The sequence below is a fragment of the Antechinus flavipes genome, chromosome 3, assembly GCF_016432865.1.
Source record: "Antechinus flavipes isolate AdamAnt ecotype Samford, QLD, Australia chromosome 3, AdamAnt_v2, whole genome shotgun sequence".
NCBI classification, from domain to species: Eukaryota; Metazoa; Chordata; class Mammalia; order Dasyuromorphia; family Dasyuridae; genus Antechinus; species Antechinus flavipes.
This window is the reverse complement of record NC_067400.1, coordinates 524,804,802-524,816,808: the sequence shown is the minus strand read 5'-3', so window position 1 is coordinate 524,816,808 and position 12,007 is coordinate 524,804,802. Positions and strand designations below refer to the sequence as shown.

The 12,007-nt window shown below is 39.3% G+C and overlaps 1 protein-coding gene across 1 annotated transcript in view; it reads left to right on the top strand.

The window, feature by feature from the left end:
* The window catches only part of TENM4 (teneurin transmembrane protein 4), a 1,176,249-nt gene that overhangs the window by 820,752 nt on the left and 343,490 nt on the right, over window positions 1-12,007 (top strand). The window contains exon 7 of the mRNA XM_051987214.1: window positions 3,529-3,781. Coding sequence (XP_051843174.1) covers window positions 3,529-3,781 — 253 coding nt within the window. The remainder of the gene's footprint in view (window positions 1-3,528; window positions 3,782-12,007) is intronic.

Genomic DNA, 12,007 nt, shown 5'->3' with positions numbered 1-12,007 from the left:
CATCCCTCTGTGCCATTTCCAATTTAGTCTTAGCTATCCCCTCTAAGACTAAAGAGAAAAAGCCTAATCCTGTTTTCTTATGTTGTTGTTGTTGTTGTTGTTGCTAATTTTTCAGTCCAAATCCCCATTTGGGATTTTCTTGGCAAAGATAGTGAAATGGTTTGCCATGTCCTTCTCCAGCTCATTTTACAAATGAGGAAACTGAGGCAGAGTTAAGTGACTTGCTAATAAGTATAGTAAGTCTCAGCCAGATTTGAAATCATGAAGAAAGTTTTCCCAGACTCCTCATGACAGACTTTCAAATAATTGAAATTGGCTATCATGCCTAATTCCAACCCCCAATCCTCCTGCTTTATTTTTCTTGTATCCCAATTCCAGTATTTCTATCATTCCTCATAGAGCGTGGTTTTAAGACCGTATCTTACTAGCCTTATCTGTATTGTTCCAGTCCAAATTATTGGACTGTTCTGTTTCTGGAACACACCCTCACTTTCCTTCTTGTGTATCTTTGCTTCCTTTATTCCCTATACCTGGAATGCCTCATTTTTTTCTCTTCATTAGCTGAATTCTCACCCTCTTCTTTAAAACTCAACTTAAAACACTACCTCCTCCAGGGAGTCTACCATGAGCCCTCTGTTGACAATGACTGTCCTCCTCAGATATCACATAGCACTTGGCCTAGACCTCCTATTGTGTACTAGAGTTTTCTGTGTTTATATTTTACTAGTCTGGAACTTCCGTGACTGCTACTACTGTGTTTTGTCTCCATCTAGCACACAGTATGAATCTGTACATACTGGGTGCTTAATCAATATTTGCTGCAGGAATGAATATATTCATGATTTAACTGAACACATGTTAAAGATGGTAAAAAGCTTTCTGTAATACTTCCTATTTATTTGACTTGGGTTCCAAACAGTGGCTTGAAGGTGAGAGGTTTAGTAATCCATTATCACTCACCCAATGCAGCCTGGGGTCCTGTTTGCTTATGTCTGAGACACGGTCTGTCTCAATTAACAGTTCCTGGGAACTTGGATAGAATCACTGACCCAGCACGGGCTAGTGTCCCCCCAGATCTGTGACTCCCCTCATTCCTTGTATTCTAAGAGGTCAATTTTGTCATCTGGGTTTCTTTGCATGATTTAGGTGGGTAGAGAAGTTCTATCTATTTTGATAAATTTCTTAGATCTTTGTGGTCCTGTCCAAACACAACACTGCAGCTTTAAAGCCCAGCAGAGCCATAACCTCTGTTTCTGGGGCAGCTGGTTTATTTAATGAAAACCCTGCCTTTATTGGTCCTTAGCCAAGCTGGTTGTATCAAAAGTCCCCAAGCAGAGCAGGCGGTATATCAGTCTGGGGTAAATCATGTGGCACCTATGGAACAGGGGCTTCCTCTTAATCTGAAGTGTCCATCTCTCTGCCACTAACTCCTAAATTTGCTCACAGAGTTCAAAAAGGTGTTTGGGAGAGCTTCTCCACAGACTTGGCCCTGTGTAAATTTGTGTTCCCCAAACTAGAGGTATTGGGTCTGCTCTTCGTCATATTATCAATAGTAATGTCCATTTCCTTCAGTCTTGATGATTACAAGGCACTTTTCTCATATACACTGTGAAACAAGGAAAACTAGGATTATTAGTTCCCATCTTATAAATGAAGAAGCTAATTTAATTTGCCCAGGATGACACAGATGATAAGTGTGAGTTAGAATTTAAATCCAGGTTTCCAGGTTCCATTCTGCATATTGTCTACTGCATAGCACAATGAGTAGAAAGAGATGGATAGAGTCTCAGTAGATAATAGAGCACTGGACTTAAGAGTCAGAAAAACCTGAGTTCAAATCCAGCCTCAGACACTTACTAGCTAAATGAATCTTGGCAAGTTACTAAATTTCTTAGTTTTGATTTTCTCATTTGTAAAAAGGGATAAATTGCTTCTCAGGACTGTTGTAAGGATCAAATGAGATAATATGTATAATATTGGAAACCCCAATGTGCTATACGCTTGCTTGTTATTATTGTTAGACACTTCCTTGGGCTGTAATTATATTCCTGTTAAGCTTTCAAAACAGCATCTTTATTTACTCTTTAACATGAGATTTTTCTGGATGGTGTTATAATAATTGCAATTCATATCTGTCTGGCACTTTAAAGTCTATAAAACTCTTTCCTCCAAATGTCCTGATTAATGGAGGTAGTGCTCTTATTGTAATTAGAAAACTTAGATTTCAGAAAGATTAGAGAATTTCCTAGAATGCTTTAAATAATAAAGATGAGAGCCTAGGATTTGAACCTTTCCACATGAAGGCCAATGCTTGTTCCAGTATTAAACCACACTGGATAAAAGATACTGGATTACTTAACCTTCTTTTTCACAATGTAGCTGGCTTTCTTCAAGTTGAGTAAATTGCTATATGGTATATGGGAAGTGGTGGATTAGTACATTGAACCTGGAGAGTTCACATGCTGCCATAAACATTTATTCTCTGTGTTATCATGGACAAATTATTTTTCCTCTTTCTACCCCCAAATTTTCTCATCTGTGAAACAAAGACAATAATAATATCTACCTCCTAGGAATTTTGTGAGGATCACATAAAATCACTTTGCAAACCTTAAAGCACTATATAAATGCTAGTTATTATTAGTCTGTTTAACTGTATAGAGCAGGTTGGGCAAAGTGTTCCTCAAGGTTATGAGTGGGTGGAGCCTTGAACTTGACTTGTAGCTTTTCTAGATATCCCTCTCTTGTAAATGATATCCCCTGAGTTTATAGAAATATATTGTTGAATAGTTTTTCCAGTTGGGTTTGATTCTTCATAATCCCATTTGAGTTTTTTTTTTTTTTTTTTTTTTTTTTAGCAAAGATATTGGAGTGGTTCATCATTTATTTATTTCTCTGAATCATTATACAAATGAGAAAACTGAGAGTTTTCTCTTGGCCAGAGTCACACAGCTGGTAAGGGTCTCAGGCCAGATTTGAACTTAAGTTTTCCTATCTTCAAGTCTTAGAACCTTTGAATTCTTTGGCATTGTAAAGACTATCTCTTGCCTAATGGAGTTTGGTCTATTATACTCTAGTTCCTTCCAAATAATAAGAATTCCTTGCATTGCTACAGTCTATTCTAGTTTACATATAGAGTATCTCACTTTTATTCTCAATATGTAAATATAAAAATGTACACAAAATAAATATAAGGGAATATGGGGGAAAGGGTCACGATTTGCCAAGGGAACCAGGGAAGGCTTTCTTTAGAAGTGGCATTTAAATTTCATTTTGAAGACACCTGGAAATTCTTGGATTGATGTGAAGAATGCATGTTGTAAACTATAAAGTGCTTTATAGAAGTATATTTTCACCATCATCCTCCTTTTCCTCATTGGGTATGTACAATGTTTTGCAAAATCTGAGAGTGCTCTGCCAACCTGAGCTCTAACAATGTATTATTACTTCTATGCCACTGTGTTTTCTCTTCCTGGTGAAAATGCCCAGGGTTAGATCCCTGACCTGACAGGCCTGTTTGTCTCCTAGATCACCCAGCAAGCCTTCAGAACCCGTCCAGATTGCGGACTCCACCTCCTCCACTGTCTCACGCCCACACCCCCAACCAGCATCACGCCGCCTCCATCAACTCCCTGAACCGAGGCAACTTCACACCACGCAGCAACCCCAGCCCAGCACCGACAGACCACTCTCTTTCTGGAGAGCACCCCGTCGGCCCCCCAGAGTCTGCCCATGCGCAGGACAACTGGTTACTCAACAGTAACATCCCACTGGAAACCAGGTAGGTCTGATATTTCATCCCTTGTGCTGTCCCCAAATTCCCAGAATCAGAGGGCCAGAGACAGAAGCTGCCCTGCTAATTAGAACCGGGGTGCCATTCTGATAATTTGGGGATATATAGAGATAAGAGATAGCCCTAGATGGAGAAGGCCAGGCTGTCTCTGTATACTCTACATATTCAGAGAATCAGAGGAAGGCTTCACTGGATTGGGTGGATGGATGCTCTGTGGAGTGCTTCTGGAGAGACATAGTTTAGAGCCATGAATTATGGCTTCCTCACACCCAGGAGAAAGTTTTCCCTGACTCCTCATGACAGACTTTCAAATAATTGAAATTGGCTTCTCATTTTGCAGATGAGGAAACTGAGACCAAAAGACCTTTAAATGATTTGTCCAACTTCATACTGATAGCTGTAATCAAAAATGGATTTGAGATCTCAGTCGTATAATAATTAAGCCATGACACTGAAGAAGAAATTTGCTGGAAGGAAGGAAAGAAAAGAAGGTAGAATGGAGGAAGGGAAGGAGGGAGAAAGGAATAGAGGAAAAAAGGAAGGAAAGGAAAAGGGAATTAAGGAAAGGAAGGGAAGAAGGAAGCAACAGAGGAAGGACAGGAAGAAGGAGAGTGAAAAGGAAGAAGGAGGAGAGAAAGGAAGGAAAAAAGGAAAGAAGGAGGAGGGAAAGAAAAATAGATTTATTAAGCACCTATCATGTGCAAGCCACATGCTAAGTACTTTATACATATTCTCATGTGATCCTTACAACAACCCTGGAAGGTTGGAGCTGTTTTTATCATCCTCGTTTTTGCAGATAAAGAAACTGAGGAATACACAGGTGAGGTGTTTGGGGAGGGGGATACAACTAGTAAGTCTCTGAGGACATATTTAACTCAGAATATGAGTTAATATGAGTTAATTTTTTCCCCTACTCTGAGCCTAGGGTTCTAATCACTTTTCCATTTAACTGCCATGGAAAGAACTTTAAAAAGACTCCAAAACTAAAAAATGTAACCAGTTTCATAGATTAAAAGTGTTTTTATTTCTTTATCTTTGGAAGAAGAGGATCAATAACCTATTTAAGGAAGTGAAATAAATCAATACATTGAAAAGATTTACTCATCTGGTGAAACTTGGCATATAACGATCGTACTTGTGCTTGCTAATGCAGAAAACATGGCGCCTGCTAGACCTTAATGAGAAGATCAAGGATTGTTGGGTTTTTCTCTCTCGGAATAGTTCTTCAGAAAGAATGCCATCCAGAAAACTTGCATACCAGCCACTTAGTCGATATTGCTTCTGTTATCGGTGTACACTGGTTGCCTGCATGCTTCCTCCCTTTCTGTGATCATTAACAGTATTGGATAATTGTGTGTCATTCATGGCCTTACGTAGCCTAATCAAATCTCCATTATTGAAAATGTGTTCATTGAATTACTGCCCACGGCTGTAGCAAGTGATCGGGCGTTCAGTGTTCCAGATTTGTCCAAGAGATCGTGAGAACTGAGCGGTTTGTTTTGTTATTAGCTTGTGCCGTTCACAGGAGGGAAAACTCCCAGTGAGAACTCATCTCGGTAACCCCTTACCCTGGTCGTATATGGGAACAAAGCAGGCTCCATTTGTAGGATCAGGAGCTGGTCAGGACCTGAGACATAGCAGATGGTCCTTCTATACAGAGAACTGAGACTCAGTAAGGCTGTGACTTGTCCATGGCAACATACATAATGAATAACAGCAGAGGCAAGATTTAAGCTGGGATTTTTTTTTATTAAAGCTTTTTAATTTTCAAAAGATATGCATTGATAATTTTTCAACATTAACCCTTGCAAAATCCTATGTTCCAATTTTCCCCCCTCATCTCTACTCTCTCCCCTAGATAGCAAGTAATCTAATATATGTTAAACATGGTAAAAAATATATGTTAAATCCAATATATGCATACATACTTATACAATAATCTTTAAGCTGGAATATTCTACCACTCAATCATTCTGCCTTTTAAGATTGAAATTCTCCCTCTGGAGCTAACTGCCTGTGTGACCTTATCCCTTCACCAACCTGGCTCTCAATTTTCTTATCCGAAGAATAAGGGGGGGAGGGGAAGGGGCTAAGTCTGGATGACTTATGAGACCCCTTCCAGCTGGACCCCTAAGTTCTATGAAATGTAGAAGGAAAAACATTGGCCTTGAAAACAGGGAAACAGGGAAGCACTGTCCCTGGCAAGGTTTATGAGTTAAGTCTTTCTGAGAATCAATTTCCTTATTTATAAAATGGGGATATTAAAGCAGATACAACTTACCCCTTTAGAGGGTTGTGAAAAGAAGGTTTGAAATGGTAAAGCACTATTTAACTATGAATCATACTGTGACCACTCTGGGCTCTATTTTCCTTATCCTTTGAATGGGGGAAATCATCTTTGTACTACATCACTCACAAAGATGTTAGGAGAAGAAAGTGCTTTATAAACTGTCAGGCACTATAGAAATGCAAACCACTTTGTCATCATTGTCTATGAGAGCATAGGAGAACCTTTTTCAGGTGTTTAGCAGACAGGTTCTGTAAGACAGGTTGAGAGCGGCTATAATAGTCAACAGGTTCCCAAATGGCTTAAGCAGAATTAAATGTTTTTCTCTTTCCTGAATTCCAAAATTTGTAAAGTCAAATGATTAGGAATGGGGATGCATTGTTTCTTTATTTAAGAGAGCATCCGACTAGCATCTGAAGCCCTACCCATCTCCATGGCAACAGGGAAGTAAAACATCCCTATTACTGCTGCATGGGGACCACAGTCCTAAATCTCTCAGCTGGATAAGTGGATGCTCTGCCTCTCAAAGTAGGCATGCATATGCAGATGATGTTCTCATTAGATTCTGGGGCTCTTCTAAACATACTGTGGAGGAGGAAAGAGAATGTGGTTGTTGATTTTGGATGGCAGAGAAAATGGGGCCACTAAGGAAGGGGGAAGACCATCTTGCTGCCATAGCCACCTCCCTGACAGTGTTATGGCCAGTCAGGTTTGGATAGGCCCTTTGAGTCACTCATTCATGAGATGCACAGACCTCCCCCTTTCTCTTACTCATTTCTACCCCCATCTTCATCCTTCTTTTTCCTCTCCTATCTTTTTATATTAACTTTCCTTTTTCCTCTTCTTTTTCTTCTCCTCTTCCCTTTTTCTCCTCTTTCTTCCCTTAATTCTCCTTCCCTTCTTTCCTCTCATTCTTCCTTTCAGTCCCTCTTTTCCCTGCTTCTTTCCTCCTTTCCCTTCTCTTCCCCCTTTTCTTCTTTAATCTTTCCTTCTTTTCTTTCTCTCACAACATTTATTAAACACTTTGTATAAAACTTTCTGCTAGATTGTGTACATATGTATAATGTATTATTGTATGCTTTATTTTTATTTTCATGGTAGCAGTAGAAAAACATTACTTTTGGTGTCAGAGGTTTGAATCTTAGCTCTCATATATGGCTTTGAGCATATGAGCCTCAGTTTCCTTTATTATAAAGTGAGGGGGATCACCTTTATGGAAGTTGAAGTCCTTTCCAGCTCTGAATTCAGGTTAATGTTCACTTCCTTCCTGCTGGAGGGATGGGTGTACACAAATGGAAATTCTGGGTTGTTTTTTTATTCAGTTTTCTGCAGTGGTGAGTTTAGGCTGGACTTTTTTTGGATGGTTTTTCTGAAGGCCCTGGTTACTCTCTTGGGTCTTTCCATGTCTTGGCATTAGGCCTGACAGCCCAAAAGTACAGCACAGTTTTGTAACCATTGCCCAGCAGAGGCTTTCAGAGGGATGGAATAAACAAAGAGAGGGGAAGTGCAACAGGCTGGGAGAAAGCAAGATTATGTTTTTTGATCTCCCTCTGTGTGATGCAGCACAGTATGTTGTACTGGAAAGATCAATCAGTTTGGAATCAGAGAGAAGTGTGATGGAGGCCTGGCTCTGTCTAGCTCTCCTTTTCTTCCTCAGTCCTTCTTCCCTGCTTTCTTCCTCTTTGTCTATGTTAGTCCTTCATTCCCTTCCTTCCCTTCTTATTTCCTCCTTTATTCTCTTCATTCTCCCTTCTTTCCTCCCTTCCTTTCTTCTCTTCTTTCCCTTTTCCTTCTTTTCTCCTTCTCTCATTCTTCCTCTTTTCTTTTCTGCTTCCTTCCCTTTTCCTCCTCTCTTTCTTCCCCTCTTCCCTTTTTCCTCCTCTCTTTCTTCCCTTCTTCCCTTTTCCTCCTCTTTCTTCCCTTAATTCTCTCCCTCCCTTCTTTCTCTCCTCCCCATTTTCTTCTTTCATTCTTCCTTTCAGTCCCTCCTTTCTCCTTTCTCTTCTTTCTTCCTGCTCCCCTTTCTCTTCTTCTCCCTTTCTTCCTTCTTTAATCTTTCCTCCCTTTCTTTCTCTCACCAACATTTATTAAACACTACTTTGAATAAAACTTTATGCTAAAGTCAGGAAGATTTAAGTTCAAATCTGGTCTCAGACATTTAATGTTTCCTACCTGTGTGACCCTAGGCACACTTGACCCTAGGCAAGTCACTTAACCCCAATTGCTTCAGAAAAAACAAAAACAAAAAAAACCCTTTATGCTAGATTTTACATATATAATATATATATATATGATCTATGCTAGATATATATAATGTATTATTGCATTATATATTATGTATATATGTGTGTATTTTATAATATATCTACATATCTATATATAATATATATACTATGTAGATGTACACACACCATCACATATACATAAATATATGACACTTAGATGATACAGCTTTTGTCCTAATGGAACTCATAATACTAGTTCTGTCAATTTAAACGGGGCCATCTCACTTTCCTTCCTTGAAATCTTCCCAGATTCATAGCTTCCCCTCTCCCTTGTATTATGCTCACTTGCATAATAGGTAGTCTTCTCCTAGTAGGCAGGAACTATGTTGTTTTTCACCTCTGAATCCCTTTATATCATTGGTGCTTACCAGTTTTGTTTGTCTTGAACTGAATCTGTAAAATGGGGATAATATCTGGATTATAGTGAGAAAAGCTCTGCATAAGCCATCAAGTGCTCCTTAAATTTGATCTGTCATCCTACCCTCCTAAACACAGGGAGGAAATATACTGAATCAGCAATCCTTGATCTCCATGAGTTAGAACAAGGCCTCGGAATGAAAATGGTGGCGCTAATAGCAAATCATTAACATCCCTGAACCTCACTTAACCATATGTGATATGGAGGCAATAATACCTTTAATTGACAGGGAATGTGATGGTTAAATGAGATATACAGGCTGGCAAACCTTAAAGCCATATATACATACATACATATGTGTGTATACATATATGTCAGTTATTTTGTTCAGTTATTTTTCAATCATGTCTTACTCTTTGTGACCCTATTTGGGGTTTTCTAGGCAAAAGTACTGGAGTGGTTTGCCATTTCCTTCTCCAGGTCATTTTACAGATGAGGAAACTGAGGCAAATTAGGAGAAGTGACTTATTTCAGGATCATTTATCAACTAAGTGCTGGAGGCCAGATTCTATTCCCTGTACTATTTAGCTGCCCATGTAGTTACTATTTACCGGCATCTCTGTACAATACTTATGATTTGCAAAGCCCTCGCTGGTCCCTTTTCTCATCTGAGCCTCAGAGGGGCGAGTCAGGAAGGATTACCATTCCCATTTCGCCCATAGTTACTTGACCCAACTGTCTTGTGCACTGTGATATGGCCTCCTTCTTGTTCCTGAGCCAGCAGATTGAGAGATGACTTCCTCTTGGTTTGAATGAGCATGGCTTTTCATTGCTTTTTAAAGATCTTGGCTTGGTTTTCCTGAGTGCTAATGAAGGCTCTTGAGAAGCCAGTACTTTTCCAAGTAACATTGCAAATTCATTTCATTTGAGTGTAGAAACATCTATCATAGAAATGCTAAAGATGGAAGACTCTGGTAGAGGAGTGAATATGATCAAATGGGACAGACCCATCAAGTTGTAAACATAGGGGATAAAATGCCATTGGGAGGGGCTTTAGGGAGCATCTCTCCTAATCCTCCCCTATTGTAAAAATGTCTAGGGTCAGGGCAGAGGAAGTAACTTTACAAAGATCACACAGTGAATTAGGAGCAAATGTTCTTTCTTTTGATTTTCACAGTGACCCTATAAGATAGGTGCTATTATTATCATCCCATCTTATAAATGAGGAAATAGAGACCCAGAGAAATGTAAATGATGTAAATATACATTTATTAAGTACTTAGTATTAAGTAGCATGCCCTATGCTAAATGCTGGGAATAAAAATAAGAAAAAAGATTTTTCCTGCCCTCGAGGAGTTTATGTTAATCTAATGGGGGAAAACAGTATGCAAAAGAAAGCTGAAAAAGGGAAGGGGCAGGGTCCAAGAATCACCAGGAGATATTCATGGGAGCATGATGTTTGTGGGATCAAAATCAAAGAAGCCAATGGAAATTGAAAAGATACCTCAAAAGTTCTGAACCTTCTCTAAAGGAAAGCTGCCAGTAGAATGTATTACTCTACTCTCCAGCCCTCCAAACAGGGAAGAGAAAATAAAGTAGCTGAAAAAGCATGGAGTGTCAAAGCATGATGGTGAGAAGCATCACAAGCATCACAAGCATATTCTTGGAAGCATGATGTTATTGGAGTCCAAAGCAAGCAGAGCCACTGGTAGACTATGAATGCACAGTGTTGAACTTGGAGTCAGGAAGACCTGAATTCAAATCTTGCCTCAAGTACCTACTAGCTACATGACCTCAGCAGGCCATTTGAAATTACACCGTTCCTTATCTAAACCATGGAAATAATGACATCACAAACAAAGATCGAGCAAGAAAACATATACATGTATTTGTGTATTAAATATGCACAGAGTATGTATATGTTTAAATACACACGCATCTACATACATATATCTTTCCCTACAATGTGTATTGCATATGTATACACACACATATAGCATGTGTGTGTTGTGTGTATAGGTTGAGGGAGTATTAGTGTGGGGTATATAGTGATCTATATACTGAAAGCATTATATAAATGCTAACAGTAATTATTATTATTATAGGTGACTTGCCCAAAGTCACACACTTAGTAACAAGCACATAATGTAAATATATAAGGAATAAGTTAAAATTTGGGAGGAAGGGCACTTGCAGTTGGGATGAGGTGATCAGAAAAGGTTTCCTATAAAAGGAAGTACTTGATCTGCATTATGAAAAAGAGATGGATTCTTAGAGCTGGAGGAAATGAGAGAGTACATTCTAGGTATGGAGGAGAATGACCAATTCAAAAACACAGAGATGAGGTATCAAGTGGGAGGAACAGAGACCAGTTTGCTTGGATTGTGGTATGAAGCAGGGAGAATTATGTAAAATGAAGCTAAAAAAAAATAGGTTGCAGCCAAGTTATGAAAGGTTTTAAAAACCAGACCAAATAGTCTTTACCCAAATTCATCCTATCAGTTAATACAGTGGAGCCAAAACTCACTCAAAGTAATTTACTCCAACTGCAAATTCAGCACTCTCTGAGCTTCCCATTACAGCCAGTTTCCCTATCCTGCCCTATTATGAAGATATTTTGTTTCTTGAGGCAGTACATAAAACACTGGAATTTGGAGTTATGAGGATCTTAGCTTGACTCCTGACTCAGACACTGAGTAGGTGATCAACTCTGTCTGCCTCAGTTTCCTCATCTGTTAAAATGAGGATAATAATAAATCTGCTCAGAATTGTTGTGAGGATTCAATGAGATAATAATTATGAAGTATTTTTGTAAATCTTCAAGTACCATATAAATACTAGCTATTACCATCATTGTAATTACAATTATTTGAAACTTGATTATCAAGAGGTCTATCTAAATGAACCACATGCTGCCAGGCTTTGCTCTTGGAGGGAAGATTGGACTTAAGATACCTCACTCGGCTTCTTGTACCACAAAATATGAAGGCATCATCTCACCTTCCTTGATTGGGGCTTGAGTGATAACTTTTGTCAAAGCCTAGCTTGGTCCTCCTAGTGAGCACCCTGGGTACTGCCAAAAGCCAAGAGACTGAAGCCATTGTATGAGCCCATTATGTGTCCACTGCTCTCCGCCTGCCACCCTTTGAGCCATCCCAGTCTCGGCTTGAGGCTTCCTTGCTGCTTGGCTACACCAAGAGTGAGCTTGCTGCCTCAGATGCTCTTTATATCTTTTTCTTCCAGTGGTACACAAAACAGGCCTATAAACGCAGGCTGTCTTGAGC